This window comes from Abrus precatorius, unplaced genomic scaffold (assembly GCF_003935025.1).
Source record: "Abrus precatorius isolate BTA unplaced genomic scaffold, Abrus_2018 Scaffold7, whole genome shotgun sequence".
Taxonomy (NCBI): Eukaryota; Viridiplantae; Streptophyta; class Magnoliopsida; order Fabales; family Fabaceae; genus Abrus; species Abrus precatorius.
This window is the reverse complement of record NW_020874417.1, coordinates 14,058,245-14,079,394: the sequence shown is the minus strand read 5'-3', so window position 1 is coordinate 14,079,394 and position 21,150 is coordinate 14,058,245. Positions and strand designations below refer to the sequence as shown.

The 21,150-nt window shown below is 28.1% G+C and overlaps 2 protein-coding genes across 2 annotated transcripts; one reads left to right on the top strand and one right to left on the bottom strand.

Annotated features, from left to right (window-relative positions):
• The first annotated feature begins 5,817 nt into the window (after nucleotides 1-5,817).
• LOC113873205 (CASP-like protein 5B3) lies at nucleotides 5,818-8,058 on the top strand. The gene is made up of 3 exons (XM_027511236.1): nucleotides 5,818-6,199; nucleotides 7,453-7,585; nucleotides 7,729-8,058. The coding sequence occupies exons 1-3, from the start codon at nucleotides 6,069-6,071 to the stop codon at nucleotides 7,921-7,923; spliced, it is 459 nt and encodes a 152-aa protein (XP_027367037.1). The 5' UTR covers nucleotides 5,818-6,068; the 3' UTR covers nucleotides 7,924-8,058.
• Nucleotides 8,059-12,090: 4,032 nt separating this feature from the next.
• On the bottom strand, nucleotides 12,091-16,909 carry LOC113872765 (transcription factor bHLH104-like). Its single transcript, XM_027510566.1, has 5 exons — nucleotides 16,703-16,909; nucleotides 16,037-16,099; nucleotides 15,641-15,718; nucleotides 14,685-14,847; nucleotides 12,091-12,528 (listed from the first exon to the last, which is right to left on the bottom strand). Exons 1-5 carry the CDS (start codon nucleotides 16,801-16,803, stop codon nucleotides 12,280-12,282), a joined length of 654 nt encoding a protein of 217 aa, XP_027366367.1. The 5' UTR covers nucleotides 16,804-16,909; the 3' UTR covers nucleotides 12,091-12,279.
• Nucleotides 16,910-21,150: the final 4,241 nt, after the last annotated feature.

The following is a 21,150-nucleotide window of genomic DNA, read 5'->3' as shown; positions in this document are numbered from 1 at the left end:
CTAACAGAATGTAGGTAAGAGAGATTATGACCTCGAACCACTACCTTCCGTTTCATCTAGTACTTTTAGTATTGAATGCCTCAATCTGTGGAACTTATGCTCAGTAAATTTCTTGAGATAGTGTCAATGAAAAACTGGTGTTGAAGATCTAGCTTGGTGTTTGTTAATTGATTATGGATCTTGGATTGGATTATATAATTATTCACCGGAGTATTGGACAAATTATATCAACACTTTTGATAGTTTATATATATAATTAATTGTTGTTATTATTATCATTATTATTATACAAACTCTTAATTTATATAACACTACACCCAGTACAACTTTCTGTTAACATTAACCTACTTTGATTTATACCTCGAATCTTTCTTAATATATCAATTAGGGTGTGTCAATGTAAAGAAAAAAAAAGATATTAATGTAATTCAACATTCAACTTAAATTCAAGAAGTATCAATATAATTTATCTTTATTCAAATATATGTCCACAAACTTGCACTGAAAAAGCATACCCAGACACATAGCATTATTTGGGTTTAAAACCATGATTTATTTACTTCCTTATGAGGTACCAAGTGTATTGAAAAAAAAAATATTTTGCTTGTGCATTTCATATGCCATCGGAGCTCATGAATCGGATAAAAGAGTTGAAGCTACTGAAAATGCCAGTGTTGGCTTTACGCATGCTTATTTATTACCTATCATATCTTATGTTGAATAAATGCCTCTAAATTAGTTTCTGATAAAAAAGAAGAAGAAAGAAACAAAAAATATTTTAATTTAAAAAAATTTCACATCTTATGTTGACTGAAAATGAAAGAAAGTATTTTTAAAAAATCATATTTATAATTATTAAAAAAATTAAATGATTATTTTTTTATGAGAAAAATATATGCAGAGAATTAAGATTTATTAGTAATCATTATTAGGCACTTACACCGTTTAACAACTTTTCATAAAATATAAGTTTATCAATTCAATTATTAAATAATCTTATATTATTTTTACGATAAGTATATTAAATTTTACATAATTTAGATTTTTAAAATATATTATCTAAAATTTAATATTTATTAATATTTTAAAAGTATATTACTTATTAAAATAAAGTAATATAATTTTTTTTATTTTTAAAATATAAGTGAACATCAAATTTTAAATGTTTAAATTGCATAAAGTTTAATATACATTGTTAAAAAAAATAATATAAAATAATTTAATAATTAGATTTATTAATCTTGTATTTTATAAAAAAAAAGGTGTTTGCTATCAATGTATATAAACTTAAAACGATATTTTATACTTCAAAACCATAAAAATAACATTTTGTAAATTATAATTCCACCTTTCATAATTTATATTATTATGATATAAATAATTGTTGTCCCCTCTTACGTACTTTTATTCTAACTATAACCAAAATATACACGAACATATACAAATTATACAAATCAAGGGATTTGATAACTTACCTAACTGATATACCAAATAGAACGTTTTCTCCAACCATGAAATGTAGAAGCAAATAATGATTATTATGTTAGTGTCTTCAATGATAAATGTTAAGCCAATTTTATTGTGTTGAGATTAGAGCTTTTTAGTCTATGAAAATCATAGTGAATACAAAAGAGTTGTTGAGAGAGTTAGAAGAATCATAAAAAATTAAAGTTTTCTTTTAGACAGTGAATCATGTCATCATATGTTGAAATTGAAATGGAAGACAAAAATATTTTAAAAGATGATTTAAAAATTAAATAGAGTCACTACTAATTTTATTTAAAATAATTAAAATTGAATATATCAAAGATATTAGCATATGAGAATCATATTAAGCATGTGAGAATCAAATTAAGTTCCAAAGTTGATTTATGCATAAGAAAACGTAGTTATATAATTTCATATCACTTCTAATATATTCATTTTTAGATGAGTTATATAAAGTTAGTTGTGCAAATTTATAATAATTTTAAAAAATATTTATAATAACTATGAAAATTTGATTTTGCTTCAATGGTTTGATTTTTCTTTTATGTATTTTTGGTGTAATGAAAACTTAAAGTTACATGTTTTTCATGAGTGTAAATGATTTTGGATAAATCATAAAATTAAAAGTTGTCTTGCTTAATTAACCCTTTTAATATAAAAAAAAAAGTATTTATAAAAATATTTGGTTTGAAATAATAAAGAGATTATTAAGCTGTCACAACTTAAATATCTTTTTAACTAAATTATAGAATTAATAAATTGACCCTTTGAGTACAGAAATAATTATTTACAAAAAAAATTAAGAATCAGTAAAATGTTGAGTGTCTTTAAATAAATAATAAGATTCCTAAGATATTACTTTTAGATTAACTCTTTTTAATATAAAATTAATTATTTGCATAAAATACTCATTTTTTATTAAATTAAAAATCATCAAATTATCACCTTTTTTTTTTTTTCTATACCACATGTATTTAACATAGTTATATTTATTAAGATTAAAATTTGAGAATAATAGTTAAAACAAACTTATCCTTATTGGTTGATCCACTTGTTTTGTAGTTGATAGTAAATATTTTACTATATAAAATAAAATAAAAAAATTTAAAATTTATAAATTATGAATGAATATATAAATATCATTTGATGTAAAAAAAATATGGAACATACTAATATTTTTCAAATACTCCCAAAACGAATATTAGTGAGGGCCTTTTCTTACTCACTCAACCTTCTTCTTGATTAGAGAAGTTATTTTTTGCAATTTTTTTTACACCATTTATTTTTTTTTATAATTTTAATTAAAAAATTTGAATATTAAAATATCATCACACATCAATCCTAATTTAACGGATTGTTTGAGAAGAGAAATGAAAAGACAAGCCTTTTATTTTAAATAAATATAGTTAAGTTAATAAAATTTTAAAATTAAAGATTTAGATAATAAATTAATATCAATAAAATGTATTTATATTACTTTATTATGATAAATATTATACAATTTTATTAATTTAAGAAAGTATACATCTCACTTCTAATGCTCCCACCTAATTCAACCTATCAAAAAAGTTAAGAAACTCTTCACATCTCTTCGCTCATTCTAGTAATTTATTTTTGCCTTTTCTCTCACAAATGATATCATCACACTTGTTTTAAGTATATTTTTAACAAACTTTTGTAATTAATTAATTTATACAAAATTTAAAATAACTTTTAAGAAATAATTTACAACGTCAGTATTTATTTTTTTAAAAATAAATAAAAAGTGTGTTTAATTTTTTTTAAAGTGTGTTGTTAACAATTTTTTCTTTTACTTAATAGCAAAAATTTTAATAGTTCTGTTTCACTTAGTTAACAAAAACAAAATAAGTGAATTACCATTTTCATCTTTATTAAATTTTAAGATATCAAAATAGTTTATAAATTTAATAAAATATCATTTTAATTTTTAACATATAAAATCGTTTATTAATTTAGTTTTTATTATCACAGTTATCTCTAACAAATAAATTGATATATATTAAATGTTAGTTTAACATGTCAAGTAATATTTAGGGTTTAGGGTAACATGTATTAACTCTTATATACTTCAAAATTTGTCAATTTAGTTACTAAACATGACTTAAAATATATTAATTTGGTTTCTAAATAATCCTTAATCTAACTTGATCTCTAAAAAGAAATATGGGCATGGGCAATGCTAGGGGTTTTATGGGCCAAAAAGAAATATAATTTTGTGGAAGTAACAATCCAGCAACCACCAAAGAATTGAACTTAACTAGAAGATTGTTAGACTATGAACTCTATGAAAATGAGAAGAAAAGCGACTCTATTAATTTTTAATGGGGCTTGATGATGATGGGTTTGAGACAATGCGTGCTATATTTTGAGCATGGAATCCCTGCCTAACTTGAACCGAGCATATTCATTTGATGATCATTCGACAAAAGCAAGGATTATTGATTTAGAAAAGTGCTTCCAACTAACATTGGCAGAGGGCATGGCATTTCTTTGAAGGCCTATGCAACACAAGCTTCAAGTTGAATTTGAAGGTTTAAGCAACGAGCCATAGACTACATTGTTGAACACTCATAATGGTGGCACTAATGAAAGAATCTCGGGTGAGGATTATGAATTTTTTTGGATTATTGTCTCACAAGCTAAAGAAAAAGGTAATTAGATCTGTTCATGATATTTAGGAGCTCCTTCTGTATTTTAGATTATTTTGTAACAACTTTCTGAACACTATGAATGTATAGAGTGATCACGCAGAAGGCTCTCTACAATATTCTCAGGCTGAAGTAATCACTTTTAGTGAAAAAAGTGATCACTTTGTGTTGGTTTTTAAGATTTTGGCATGTTTGTGTTCACTATGAGTGTAGAAAGTGAACATGTGCAACTCCTTTCAGGTTATAGCTTTTTGTAGTGATCACTTTGTGTGTAGAAAGTGATAACGTCCGGCTTATATTGGTGCACGTGTTCACTCTACTTATTCAAAGGAGTCACACACAGCTCTTTTCCTGATAACATTATGCGTGTTCACTATGGGTACACAAAGTGAACACAACTTTTCTTCTGAATATAGGCTATGTCGTTCACTTTATACAAAAATAGTTAACACTTTCATTCCTACATCTAGATAAAGGCTCTATAGTGTTTCCTTTATACAGAAATAGTGAACACTTTCATTTTTCTCTACTAGATTAACTTCAAAGTTGTCACTTTATGCGCCAATAATGATCACTTTCAAAATACAATTTTGGATTCTTCACTCTTTAAGTCCAAATTTGCCTCTTTCTTCTATTTTCTTTTCTTAAATCCTTATCCTCAAGACTCTTAGCTTAGAATATCCTTCCAAACTAGTTCAATCAACAAAATTATTTTATAATTTTATTAAATTCATACAATTTGAGTTACTAAAGATAAAAGTTGACTTTATTGAACATTTATATATTTTTGTGTAGTTTTCACTTTCTAAATTACATTTTTTTTTATCAAAAACAATATAAAAAACTACTTAAAAACATAGTAAAATCTGAATTTATCAACCTACACTTTTGGAGATATAGGCTTCACCTCATCATGCATGTGGAAGATTTGCACCTCCACATGTGCCTCCTCGTGAGTCTTTACTTTCTTAGTGCTTTGATCGAGCAAACTTTTCTCTTCTGTGGAACGATTCTCAGGTTCATAGCATTCCATGCCTTTTGACTCTACTAGAGCAATGGAAAAAGAGTTGAGTTCCCTCCCTCAAAGCGTTTTGGGTCTTCACCAGCTATCAGCCTAGCTCATAATCGCCTCATAGCGACTAAAGTAAGAAACCCTAGCAGTGCCTCCCACCTCCCTTTTCTTAAAAAGGCAAAGTGAGTTCTTAAAGTCTCAAGAAACCTTAAAAATGTTTTTTTAAATTACTTTTTTAAATAATTTTAAAAGCATATTAATATATGTATTTGAATTTTTATTACTTTAAAATATTATATGAACAATAGTAATATTGAATAAAAAGTAATATATATTATATTTATAACTCAGAAATGTATATATTTTTATTTTATAACATTTAATAACTATATTATTTAATATTTAAATAAATTTTGTTAAAGGTTAAATTTAAGTATTTAAAAAGAGTTTTATTTTATTAAAAATATTTTTAGTATATTAAAATTATAAAAATATATTAAATAAAATTTATGAGATTTTCTTTTTTCATAATATATAAATATAAATATGCACTCTCCCAAAGTAATTAATGAGTAAATAATGAATTAATAGCATATTAATCGTTCATGGGCACTTTATCTGCATCACTGTCTGATCAGTTTGAGACTTTCCTTTTACTCTATTTTGTTGTGTTGTGTTCCCCCAGATTCAAATTTCGCCTTGGAATCTCTGATTTGTCTCCTTTTTCATTGTGTCTTATCTCCTTCTTCTTTGTTTGTTTGTGTGGTGTGAAGGGGGTGTCAAAGGTCTCTCCTTTGGGTTCTTTCATGATTTGTTCTGTGCATTGGGCTGAATCTGAAGATGGGTTTTCTCTGTTAGCCATTAAGGTTCTGATTATTGGTTTTTTTTGGTGGTGAAAGATGAAGGATTTCTGTGGCACACCTGGCACTTTTCTTGGGTTGGTTCTTAGGATGACACAGTTCATTTTTGCTGCTGTATCAATTGCTTCCATGGCTACCACAACCAGTTTCTTTAATTTGACTGCTTTTTGGTAATTAGTAGTCAATTAAGTAAAGATTTTGATTTTGCTTTTTGTTGTTCTGAAACTTCATCCTCCATTAATTTTTTTTGGTGTGATTTTCATCAGGGCGTGTTGGTATTGTTACAACTCATTAGTCTTTTAACAAACTTTATCCAATTGTTTGAGATTGATACAACTTCATATCCGGATGTGCATGCATGTCATTTGAATTAGACTTTTCAAACATGTTTATAACTTTTGTAGCAACAATATTTACTTTTGACTATTGCATGAAACTATTTTTAGCCAACCACACCATGGTTTTATAATATGCCTTAGCATTTTCCCTTGTTAGATTCAATGCCTAGACTAGATGCTCTCGGTGTCTGGCCAACGAAGTACTAATTGATTTTTCATTCTTTATTAATTACTCACTTTGCCTATATGCAAAATTCTGATTGCGCATTTGGTATTCAAACTATTCAATTCCAAATGATTATGAAGCCAACAAGGTGTACCTTAAGATTTTTCTTTACATTCTGAAGAAAAAATGCTTTACCACTAAATAATTAGGTGTATTAGGTGTTTATGTTGTAACAGATTACACATTATATGTGTGGTTGGTATCTAGATTGGGATTACTTTGAGTTGAATGTGTTCAGAATTTAGATGATAATCCCCTCTAATTTTTCTTTTTTGTCCAGTCCCTATAAAATGGCAATGAATTTTACTTTTAGATCATATGTCGAATTCATGATTCTATCATTTAAAGTTTTTCATAATGACTGCATGCTTGGATACTAGAACTGAGGAAACAAACAGAAAGTTTCTCTATGTGCTTTTGCTCTTCATGAAAGGGTATTTGATCTAACTGTATAATACTGAATATTCTGACTACAACCAGGTATGAAACTAGGCTTGTAGTCAAGATGAAGAAGGGGTCTGCAAACTATTGAGGTTCTCAGTAATAGCATGTTTGGATTTGTGTTCAAAACTCTGGTTCCATGTTTACTTCAACTCAACTAGTTGTAACTTTTAAGTTGGATTCATGTTTACTGTATTTTCAACGTGTTTTGTTACACTAAAACCTCATTTGAGTGTGACTGTGATATACCACCTGACTGTCAACTTTATTGTTTTCTATGCAAATCAAAGTTCTTGCTTTTTACCTCACAGGAATGAAAACATGTTTCTCATGAAATGTTTTGTTCACCAATGCTTCAATAGCAATGCTCGGGACGGGGGAATAACATAAAACTGATTGTTCTGTTGGTATATCGCAGCTACTTGATAGCTTCAATGGGTTTACAAATCATTTGGAGTTCTGCGCTTGCTTTATTAGATGCATATGCTTTGGTGAGAAAGAAGGTCCTCCTCAACCCTGTACTAATTAGCCTCTTTGTAGTTGGAGATTGGGTTAGTCTCTAAGTAAATCTTTTTACTCTTCCTAACATCTTAATTAGTTTGTTACATAAAGTAGGACTTGTTTATTTATGATGTTTATCAAATTATCATCTATTTAACAAATTTACTTCTTGACCACTGTGCTCATTCTTCAGGTAACAGCAACACTATCTCTAGCAGCAGCTTCTGCCTCAGCTGGCATTACGGTTTTGTACTTCAATGACATGGGACACTGCCACTTTGGAGAGGAGTGCCAAAAGTACCAGATTTCTGTTGCATTTGCCTTCATGAGTTGGATTTCAATTTCAATATCATCTCTAATTATGCTTTGGCTATTAGCTGCAGGGTAACAGATTTTGTATTCAATCCAAATTTCTCATCCAATCAAAGTTCATCTTATTGACAATTTTCTTTTCAAAGTGTTAATAATAGGAAAGGAAGTAGAGTAGATCTTTACTCTGAAATTTAATTGGGATCAGATTGTAAAGGGGAAGGAAAAATGTATATGTGATTTTTCCTTGCAAAGATGTAAACCTGTATGTTTACATGAAATTGGGCTGTTAATACTAATAGCTGTTTTTGTTAGATTATACTTTCTTTTTCCTGACATGTGTCTATTAAATACTTGAAAGGCTTATGTAGTTAAGTTTGTGCCCATTCTCATTTCTGTTGATATAATGAGTCTCATTTGTGACATTGTAATTTCTAATAAATTTCAACTAACAATAGTGAGTGTGTTAGAAACAATATATTAAAGGTGTGTTGCTATAACTCTTCTCTTTTTCTTTATATTATGAACACAGCCATTGTTCTCATCTTTATACAGAACTATTCTTATTTTGATAACAGTATGTAAATAATTAGATAGCAACAACCTTTAATAGTTTTAAACAAAATCTTATTAGAACATCGTTGAAAAGAGAGACAGCGATATCAGTTCGGAAATTTGTCATTGCTTGAAGAAATTGATTGAGGGAGTGAAGGTGACAGATTGTTTTATTTGGCGTGACTAATTACATAAAACACTATTGAATAAATACATACATACTTTATCTTATTTTATTCATAAATCTACTAGTTATATGTCACTTTTTTTGTATTTCATTGCAAAAATATTCTATAAACTAACGGTTTAGTGTTAAACTAGACTTTGTCAATATAACTTTTAATTAACTAAAAAATTAAATTGTTAATGTAAATATTATGGACTCGTACTAACAGTATGATACATCATACTAACAAATAATTTTACTAATATATAGTATTGTTAGACGAAGGTTATACAATACAGATAATCTTAACAATCATCGTTATGTATTAGTAAATGGCAAGTATTTTTTAAATTCTAAACATGGAGTTATTTTTTCTTTTCATTAACTGAAGCATTTGACTCAATTATTGAATAATTCATTAGTTTTATTCAAGTAAAGATTGTTTTTTAGAATTTAATTAAAATGTACTAACATTGTAAAAAAAATGTTTATGTTATCATTCAATCATATACTGTTATTTAGTTAAATGTTATTAACCTTCGCAATAATAACTTAAAAGTTTTTCTTACGATAATTGTTAATTGGTTGTTAGGTGTATTATTTTACACCAATGTGATATATTGTGTACTTTTATAAATATGTAAATAGAAATGACATGATAACTAAATGACTACAGACAGGTTCGTTGTTTTAGGCTATACACCTTTTTCATTTGGGGGGAGGGAGATTAGGGTATACACTATGAAATATTGGATTAAATATGCATACCGTTTGAATAGCATTAACTTTTAAGAATTTATATAAAAATTTCATGAAAATATTTATTATATCAAAATATAAAAAAATACCAAATGTTTTTCCAACAATCTTTAACAAAACCTTAAATTTGAACATTACTTGACAATAATAATTAAGTTTAATATGCCCAAGTCACATAAGCATTTAAATTATATTAATTTTCTGTGGCTCGTAGTTTCTGGCTTACCATATAGAAGAATGGAAAGTAATAAAGGCATACAATCTAAAAATACTTCAAAGTAAAGTTCAAGCACTACACAAAAAGCATAGGGAATGAACATTGACGACCCAAAATAAATTATTTGGTTTAAAAGCCAATGGTTTGACAGTTTGCTAATTCAGATTACCTTAATTTGTGGCTGTGGGAACATCAAGCATTAAGTGGTGATACAGAAGTTACGCTTAAAAGAAAAAGATTATCTTTTTTACGTGAGATTTTTTCATGATAATATCTTATCAAATTTTGTAAGAATCTATAAAAGGGATAGAGAATTTTTATATAATAAAATAGTGGTAAATTTTCATTTGAGAAATATCCATTTTAGCGTTTGAAGAATCACCTCCAAATCATGAATAAATCATTATTTCTTGATTTGAAATTATGCAACATTGTGGAATCGAGGGAAGCAAGCATCATATCAACGACAGTAAGATAATTGATGGTCGACCCCTCAAAAAGTAAGATGATTGATAGATACTTTAAACCAGCCATTGAATGATTTACTCTAATATTAAAAGTTAAGGCATTCAACAAAAAAAGCAAGGGGAAAGTAGTGCAAGTAACCTTCTTGGTCAGTGATAGGCCCAAGTGGTTGTTAGTGGAGTCACGTAATATAATAACACTGCGACATCTTTAATTTAAACAGTATATAATTTTAGTCTCTTGTGTTTTTTGAGTCAATTGAGTTTGCCTTTTAAAAAAAATAAAATTTAGTCATACTGTCAATTTTTTTCTACTTGAAACTCTTAAAATTGTTTATTTTATTCAAATAATTAGAAATTCATGATGAATTTAAGATGTAAAATAATTTTAAAATTTTAAATTCAGTAAAAGATTGATAAAATTTGAAGAATTTAAGTAGGAAGGAAGATTATAATTTAAAAATGAAGAAACTTTTTATTTTGTTTTATTTTATTTGTATACCTTTTAACTTTTTTTTTATTAACAATTATCACAATCTATTTATTTATAATATATAAACGCTAAAGCGAGAATTGTGGTGTCACAAGATCAATTTTTACTTTTTATTTTACATCACTTTTGTTAATGTGACTTTAATTCAATTTCTGTTTGTTATTAGCATGATTTCTTCTACTTTATAAGATTTATCAAGTTAACGAGGGAGCAGGAGGTTAGGTATAAAATGTTCATTCGACATCAGTTACTCAAAATAATGAATCCTTGTATCATGTGGCAAACCCCTTTGAAGCATGCTAGGCATTCCAATCTCCCAATTTTTATTACGTGAAAAATCTCTATTCTTAAGGAAGATCGCACTAGAAAAACAACAACAAACGACATGTAAAGGTTAATTTGGTGTAAATGTATTCGATGGTTATGAAGAATGAAATGTTGTTTACTCTTAAAGCTTTTAAAAGATTTTATAAATGCTTAATTTAGTACTTCAATTTTTAATTTCATAATTTTAATCCTCTTATTTTCTTAATTTAGTAAACATCGTCGTTCCATTATGTTTTATGCAATTTTTAACGGGAATAATATGGTCTACTTCTTCCTCTTCTCTTCCTATTCAGAATTCACTATTGCTGATGAAGCTCCATTATTGCCGTCACCGCATCTCTCTCTTTTGTGACTTCTCCAACCTCCATTCTCCATTGCCCCACTCTTCTTCTTCATGATTGCCTTTGTTTTCTCTTACTTTGCCTCCACTTGTCCCTCTTTCTCAACCACCAGCACCATTCCCTTGTTGCACTCCAACGCCTCCTCCTCTGTGATGCCCATTGGCGCTCCCTGTACAACTTTAACTAAGGAGAGAGAGAGAGAGAGAGAGAGAGAGAGAGAGAGAGAGAGAGAAGACATAGAAGAAAGAGCATCTAAAGAGCAGAGGAAGGTGGTTCAAGAGGTGACAAAAAAGGAGATGCAACAAAAGTGGCGGAAGAGAAGAGGGAGATGCAGTGGTGGTAAGGGAAGATGCTTTACCTTCAAAGTTTGCATCTTTAAAAAAGAAGAGGAAGAAGGGGTGGGTAGAGATAACATAGGAGAGAACAAAAATTGATGTGAAGAAGTGGAATGAGATAAGTAACGGAAGAAGGGACAACAGAAATAATGACAAATTCTGACACGGAAGAAAAGAGGAAGAATAAGATCATGAATAAGATCATACTATTCTAACTAAAATTGAAAGTCAACTTATAGGATAGACAAAATTTGTTGAATTAAGAAAATAGAGAAAATAAAATTGCACAATTAAGAATTGAAAGACTAAAAGCAAACAAACATAAGACTAAAAATGCAATTAAGCCTTTTATAAAATGTAGAATGAAATTCATTTAACTATCTTTTATTTATTTAACTTATAGCTTATTTCATAATATTTACCATTTGAAAAGGTACGACATAAACAAGGTTTTTGTAATCTATATTTTATGATATGATTTAATGATAAGAAACAATCTTGACAAATACCATGCGAGGACCTTAGATTATAACAATTCCCTTTTACAAAATTTCATATGACAAACGAGCTAATATGAAGGAAATGAAGAACGGGGAGATTTGAAATGCACATCAATAGAGTTTTAATGTCATTGCCATCAAAGATTACTTGTAAGCCTATTTTAGTGCATTTTACAATCTTAAACCAAAAAAAAAAAATCGAAGCAATGGCAATATTTACATGTCAATGCTTCGACAATGTTGGCAAATGATGAATGTAAAATCAACAATAGAAGCATCTATGCAGCAGGAGGCCTGAGCTCATGATCAAGGGATGTATCTCTGGCAGATGGGGGAAGATATTGCCACATTGGGACATAGCCATAGTTTGGATAAACAGCCATCTTGCTCACCCCTGCTTGATATGCAGCTACAGGAGGAGCCATAAACCCTGCAGGTGGAATGGGCAAAGCTTTCAACTGCTTCTCAATTCTCTCTTTATCTGCTTTCAAAACAAGTTTCTCTTCACGGAGTTCATTTTTCTCTGCCTGTTGCAGAAAAACGAATGTATAATGTTAGACTCAAAACACTCAAGTAATCAAAGCCATTGTTGAAGTATCTAACACATGTACAATACCGATGCATTTTCTCTGGACATGTTAGCCAAATGACTCAAAGAACCTACTTTTAACCAAATTTCAAGAGAGGAGAGAGAAAATGGGCTTTTAGAGAACAACTTATTGACAGGATTACTTGAGAAGAGAGAGATTTTTTTTTTAATTTTAAAAAAATTAATTTTACTAAAAATATCCCTTGCATAAATTAAATATAAATTATTTTTTTATCAAAATATTTCGGTGCATTTGCTAACATGCTCATAAAATTTAGTTTTGATTTTGTTAGAAAAACCCATCATAATATAAGAAGGCTACAGGATTGCTGATAGCACACACTTGCATTCATGCAATTTGTAGTCGTCAATATATATATTAACTCTCATCAAGGTCTAATCAATCATTGTGGATCATGATTCCAGGTGTGAGCCATGTTAGATAGGCCTACAAGCCAATTCTACAATTTTACTTCCTTGAGAAGACAATTATAGTGTGAAATAACGGTCTATAAGAGAGGTATAGATAGACAAAGAGAATATATATAAAGGCTATCGCTCGAAGCATAAATTGGTTCTAACTCTTGTCTATATTCATTCTATGTTATGCATATTGCACAGTCAATTAGTGATCAATATACAACAACTATCATCTTAAATCATCAGACTTAATAATTTAATAATATGATATAGCTTTCAATTCAAGAGTTTCAAGCCCTATGTGGTATTTCTTCAATGAAGCAAGAAAATATTTTGAATTTACATCTTAACATGCGAGATGAAAAACATTTCTAAAATGTCGAAGAGTCACTGTCAGTCTGTCACTAACCAACTTATTTGCAAACTTGGTTTAGGCATGTTAGCATGCATATAATGGCACAATATGCAAAATTGATAAGAACTGAGAACAAAAGTTGCATAACAAGGGGCTAATGGGAAGCAAATGTCAGGACAGAGTAAGGGTCGTTAAACAAACTGACATAAGAATTAAATTAAATATACAATTCAATACAATACATTACAACAAATTAATTAGAAATAAATTTATGCCTGAGATAGGATTTGGTGAAATAACAGAAAACTATGTTGAAGTAATAAATAAACCATGTTCTTAGCTAGAAGTTGAAAAACTAAAGTCTGACTGTACGGTAGAATGCACAGCATCCACAAGCAATGCAACATAAATCCATCACCTTTGGTCCAAGGAAAAAAACAACCCAAATAATCTGATTCCAAGTGTTTTTTCCAAAGGAATAAAATAAAAGACAAATCAGAAAGAGCTAAATGTAACAAGACCCCCTCTGATAATAAAATAAGTCTTGAATGTTTACAGCAATACATTTCTCATTAATTTTATCAATTCATAATAGCTGTTTAATTGGACGATTACTAATCACTATTTACATAGTTAATGCTTTATTGATGTGCATTCTGACATAAACTGTATGCGTTTTAAATCATATCATATAGCAGTTCAAAACAATGAACCACTGGAGTAAAAATGAAGCTTGAAGTCCTCTAAGGTTTAAGCCTTCTTAATCAGCAAGAATTAAAAAGAAAAAATGATAAAATGCAATCATTTCAAGATGAAGATTCTAGCAGTCACGCGAAAATACTAATCATTTTCTTTTCCTAGACCATTCAATGATAGTTCAAGAATGAAGCAGGTAGAGAAATGATTGAGTACCAGATAAAAAATTGACAGAAATTACAAACAATACAGCAATACACTTGCTATACCAGAGACAAAAGTTTCCCACAGTTAATATTCTCTGTTCACTTCATAACAACACCTTTGGCCCAATTACACACCCTACTATCGGTATCATATATAAATTAATACATAACTTCCAGCAGTTATTTTCTACGAATAAATGTCATCAAGGCAGTTACTAATTCTAAAACAGAACTGCTAAAGCAGGATAAGTTAATTTCAATTACATATTCTAATAATACATGCTGCTCATGACAGTCATTATCTCTTCCCATCAAGAAGCAATGTTTTAGAGAACACAAATCCAAGGAGTAGAAAGTAAGAGAAATGAAATATCCAACTTGCTACTATAAAGGGTTGAAAGTTGACACAACACTTACCTTTAAACATTTTATTTCCTCTAATAACTTTTCATTTGTTTCTTTCAGTTCCTGAGCTTCAGTTTTAAGTTGGCTCAAGACTCTGATCGCATCATCTAGTATAGCTGGTTTATCTGTTCTCACAGGTCTCCCAGGTTCCAAAACAGAGCTCAAGTCACAGAACCTGCAATAATAGGAACCAATTTCTTCCCTTCAATCATTTTAGGCATAATAATAGAAAGTTATCAAATCAAAGAAATGATAAAATTAGCAAATCATGAAAGTCGGGATCATCTTGTTCTCAGAAAATTCATATTCCCATCCTTTGAGGGAGATAAAATACCTACTATTGTTAGGATTCTATTCCTAAAAATAATTTTGGACGACAGATTTGAAATTTCATACTTCAATATACCAAACATATGCATCTAACATGACAGTGTGAAATACAACCTAAAAGTGTGAAGCAACAAGAAAAAGAAATTAATAGGCTGACTGTTGGGTCTAAGCCAATTGGACCCCCATTAAAGACTTATCAAAGGAAGAGGGGTAGAATGGGAAGAATGAGCCAGGAGGCCATTATGCTAGATTCTAACAATCTAACAAATTAGCTTACGTGGCAAAGGGGACAGGGCAGGGAGAGAGGGGGATTATATAGAGGTTGAACACTTGGCAAAAGGGAGGAAGGGGGAAAGATATGGGGGAGGTCATTGGCGGTAGCTGAGGCTATAGGAGGGATTGCTCTTGCTTATTATTAGCTTGTTAGATTGCTGTACTCATGTTCCTTTATTCTGTTGGTTCCATTTTTACTGCTTGTAATCTCAGGGAATTTCCCTGTGTCGGTTCTGTTATTCCTATACAATCTCAGTTCCTATCACAGACTAATACATTTCTTATACAACAGCTACATAAAAAGCTATAAACCAGCTCGTTACTCTAACATCAAAACATAAACTTAATATTAGAAACACACATACCTTTCATTGAGTCTCTCCCTCCGCAATTTCTCTCGGCAAGCTTTTGTTCCTGCCTTGCAGCATGAATCGGTGCGTCCCCTACAAATGATTCTCAGGAATTTATCACAAAAACAAAACCATAACATGATTCAAAAGACTACATCATTACTCCTATATAAAAACAAAATAAAAAGGTAAACCAACCCATCTGTTAGGTATATACTGCAACTGAATAAGATGCCTGAGACTCTTTACAGATTCATGATTCGAAGCTCAGATTTTTCTAGCCAATGAATGTGATTAAACTAAGAGAGAGATTATGTAGAGTCAAAAAATATTTCCACGAATTTTCTAAGACAGTAATTACTAACTTCATTCACACATTCCCCGAAGGTCCATAAGTAACAGACGAGATACCTCTTCCTGGTGTTCTCTTGACAAGAAGTAGCACCACCTGGAATGTCAATTTCCGTTCCCACACTTGCAAATACAAGGGAAAAAAAATTTGCTTCAGCCACGTTTGTCACACTAACCAGTGACCACACAAAACATAACCAACAACATTGATCAACAGCACCAATAGCTCTCTCAAAAAAGAAAAAGAATTCAATATCTTACAATTGCCAGAACAAAAGCAACAACAAAGTTCACAACAATAACTAAAACGAATGATCTTGAACTGCCCCCCATCTCCCCACAAAAAAAAAAGTAAAATTATCGATTACAATAACAAAAGGGTAGTGGCCAAAACGGTACAAAAATGAAAAATATTCATTTTAATTTTTCCCTCTACACTAGCATCCGGAGCTAACGAGCATTCGAATTGAATTTTTCAAAAAAAAATAAAATTAGTAATTACTTATTTATTTTTTGTGACATAAATAAGAAAGTGAACAACACTAGCACACAAGGAACCATCAATCAATCATATGGATTACCATAACAAAAGAGTGTTACTATGTTTCACCATATCACCAAATCAATAACGTAAAGATCAACAATGATTCCAAACAGAAAAAAAAAAAAACCTGCAATCATGAAAGAAATAATAATAATAATAATTAAAAACAAAAAAGGAGAAACCTGTGATTGGGCCAAAGGAAATCGGGGGGCGCGGGGGGAGTGTGATCAATGAAAGAGTAATCGAGAAAATCCCAACAGCCACTGTCTTCTAAGGAATCCATTTGCGATTTCCCCTTCTTTAACCAAACCGCCTTCCCTACCTATCTTCTTCTCTGTGTCTCCCAATTTCAACCTTCAAACATTGCGTACGCAAATAATGATAACAATAGGAGAGTATCGGATCCATATATTAATTATTTATTTAATTATGTCGTAAATTTATCATATTTTAATAAGTTATATTAATAAATTATCGATTTTATTAACATTGATTCACTGATTTTACAAATATTAAAATAATTTTTAAATTCTTTTTTAACATATGCTTAAGATTATATATTTAAAAATATTGAATATAATTTATAAAATATTCTAAATTACAAATTTTCTTACATGTGCAGCAAAACATATGTTAAGAAATAAAAAAATAGTAATTTTTTACTTAAAAATGATAACATTCAAACATTTAATGTGATTCTGTTATTTTTCATTATTTTAAAAAAAAATATTATATATAAATTTTGTTGTATATTTTTAATACACTTTAAAACTAAATATGAATAAATATTTTTCACTTTTTTATTTAAATATTGTAAATTTACAACAATTTTTTAATTTATTTTTTAAAAATTATTTTTTTTATAGTTTTGTCAGAATTGTTGGTGAAAATGTTGAAATTTTATTTTATTTTTAAAATAAATTTTGTTATCAAAATCGTGACATGTGTTAGCATCAATATAATTTCATAATATGATTGGCAGAATTAAGAGCTAGTTTTGCAATGAAAAGTGTGAAATTTTCAAATTGTAACACATGTCATGATTTAAATGAGTTTTGCCATGAAAATTATACAATTTGCAAAAAGCTGACACGTGATATAATTTTGGCTCATTGCGTAAATATTATAGTAAAACTTTTACATTATATATCTCTTCACTCGCTCATACTATATATATATCATCACTGTACCTTTCATCTTCATTAAAAAAAACAAGTTTAATGTGTTATCGTGTTAGTTTTAGTTAATTTATTTTATATATAATGTGAGCGGGTGAGGAAATATATAGTGTAAAAGTTTTGCCATATTATTTATATATCAGACCAAAATTGTACTCCGTGGAAGGTCCTGCAAATTGTGTAATTTTCATAACAAAACTCACTCAGATCGTGATACATGTCACCAACTTATTGTGTAATTTTCATATGAGAGTTTCACCTTGACCATGGTGAAATTGACTCTTAATTTTGCTAATCATAATATGAAATTATACTAATACTGACACGTGTCACAATTTGATTATTTCGTGCTTCTGGTGGCAAAATTTGTTTGAAAAAAAATAAAAATTCAACATTTTTGTTTATAATTTTGACAAAACTATTGCTACGTGGACTAACTCACCCTAGACATAGAAATAGTTTTAAATAATCAATAAATTAAGAATTTATTTTTAAATTTGTAATATTTAAATATAAAAGTCAATTTTTTTTATATGAACTAATTACACAATAAAAATATTATAAAAAATTATTCAAGTTCAAATAAACTCTTTTTAGATATAAATTTTGTCAATTTTTAATTTCTAAGCCTTTGTCTTTTTTTTTTAGAATGGATGGAAAGTGAAAAAAAAAGTTTATATTGATGAAAAAAATAGAAGAAAGGAAAAGTTTAAATTTTTGTTTTTAAAATCAAACTTCATTTTTTTTTCTCACCTTTTCGTTAATCAAACAAAAAAAATTATTATTTATATTTCGTATTCTTTTTCTTTCATTAAAAAACATAAACATTAAAGTTAATATTTTTTATAAACTATATTAATAAGTATAAAATAAAATTAAAAAATTTATGTGAATTATAAAATATTTTTATAAATTACTATTAATAATTTGTATAAAGAATGACAAACACATTAATGTCCCAAACTGCCTTTTAACTGTTTTACTATATCTTTTTTTATTTATATACCTCGTACAAATTCAAAATCAACTCTATTATATATCATGTTTCAAAATAAGTTTTCACAAACAATATTGTTATTTCATTTTAATTTTTATTTTATTATACATGATGTGATCAATTAATATCATATGTTAATTTTGTAAAATTAAACTTTTAACAATATTTTCTATAAAAATATCAATGAATCTTTAAACTAATTAATATTATATCAATTTTAGATAATATAATTATTTATAAATATGTAATTTAATATTAATATTTAGTTATACTTCAAATAATATATTATATATTTAAATAAAAATAAAATACTATTAGTTATTCTTTAAATTGGTAAAATGAAAATAAGATATTTTTTTGTAAATAAAAATAAAATAAAATAATAAAAAAATTCAAACTCCTTATTTTTAAAAAATCAATTGAGATATAATTAAAGCAAAAATATTCATAAGAGAGATTTAGGGCAGCATTTCAATTCTTTTTTTAATTCAATATTGAACACTAAAAGCAACAAAAAAATAATAGTTAAAAGGGTCAATGTTTAGAAAGAAAAAAAGTTAGCAAAAGTCAAGAAATGATATTATTTGTTAGAAGTGTGACAAAAGATGTCACTTTAGTAAACAATATAAAGCTCCAATGGAAAAGAAAAATCATAAAAAAATACAAGACAATGATAAATCTCCACATGCAACAATAAATGAAATTGTATATTCATTAATTTGTAGCCTAGATAGTCTTGTTGATTTAATGGATTATGAACTTAAGTATGTCATTCTACATTACACCTTTTAGAGAGATATTTTTTAACTATGCACCTCCGAAGGTAACATTGATATCAAAACACTTAGTGAAACTTTATGAACATAACACAAACAATGTTAGACATATTCATGTCCTTAAGAAAATTGTATATCTATAGGCTAATTAAATAATGAGGAGCACTTCTCTATTTTTGGAGATGAAACTTGAAAGATAACAAAATGAAACCTTATTATAGTTTGACGAAAGAAGTAAAGGTCAGTTCATGGTTTATATGAACATTATATTTTTGGAAAAGTAAAAAAAAAAAATGTTTGTTTTTCAAAGTTTCTTAACATCAAAGTTGAAAGGTTAGAATTAATGCATACAACCATTTAGGAACTAATTCTCTGATACATTCCTTGAAGGCTCACACTATTATATCACTTTTAATAATGTCTTCATAAGAAAAGCATGATATATTTTCTTATAAAAAATTTGATGTGTACTTTGTGTTTAAAAGGTGAAAAATAGAAATTAAAAATTTGACAAGTTTAATGTTTAAAAGTTAAGAGTATGACAACAAAGAGAATGATAAATAGAAGTTTAAGGACTTTTGTTCAAAAAAATAGGAAGAGAATAAACAAGATAATACTAGGGACACTTGAGTAAAATGGTCTCATATAAAGGATGAATAGAATATTAAATGAAAATGTTAGAAATATATAGATTTATTTAACTAGCCTGAAATATTTTGAGAAAATACAATAAATATATCAATTTATTAAATGCTTGAAAAAGTATGGTTAGGAAAGGATGTAAGTCCATCACATTTGAGTTTTCTATTGCGTTTCATGTATTATCATAAACTTTGATAGTAGAGAAAAATTATACCCTTAGGCTAATTTTTTTTATTAGTTATAGATCTAACATGTAGGAATAATTTGATAGTACAAAAAAAAAAAAAAAAAGGCAAGACTTGTGGTTTCAGTCAAAATAAGGAATCAACTTCGTTAATTTTTTTTTCTACTATAAAAGTTGTCTTGAGAGAATTTTCACTTAGAATAATTAGATGTTAAAATTGCATTTTTACACAGGGATTTAGAGTAAGACATTTATATGACACAATTTGAAGGCTTTGAAATTTGAGGTAAGGAGAATCTAGTCTAGTATCCAAGCTTCACCAAAGTTTGTAAGGCTTGATATAAGTTCCAAGATAGTAGTACAAAAATATTTTAATGATTATATGAGAAACCCTAGATTCAATAAATGCAACATGCACAATTACTTCTATGTTAAGAAGTTTATTGATAGTTATAGTATTCTCACTTTATATGTTGATGACATATTGATTGGAGGATTCAACATGACTAAAATTAACAGATTGAATTAACAGTTAGTAGTAAATTTAGAAATGAAAAATATTATTAGCTAAACAATCCTTGGTAAAAGAATTTTTAGAAATAGATAAGAAGGAATTTTAAAGTTGTCTCAAGTGAAACACATAGATCATTGCTTAATATTAGAGACATCAAGACTAACAATACTTCTTTGGAAACTCATTTAAAATTTTCAAAGAAACAATATTCATATCGTAGATAGAAAAAAAGAAATTCACATGTATTTTATATTAGTAGTAGAAAGTTTAATATATGTTTTCATGTGTAATTGACCTAACATAGGACGTTGAATGAGAGTTGTCAACAAGTTCCTATAA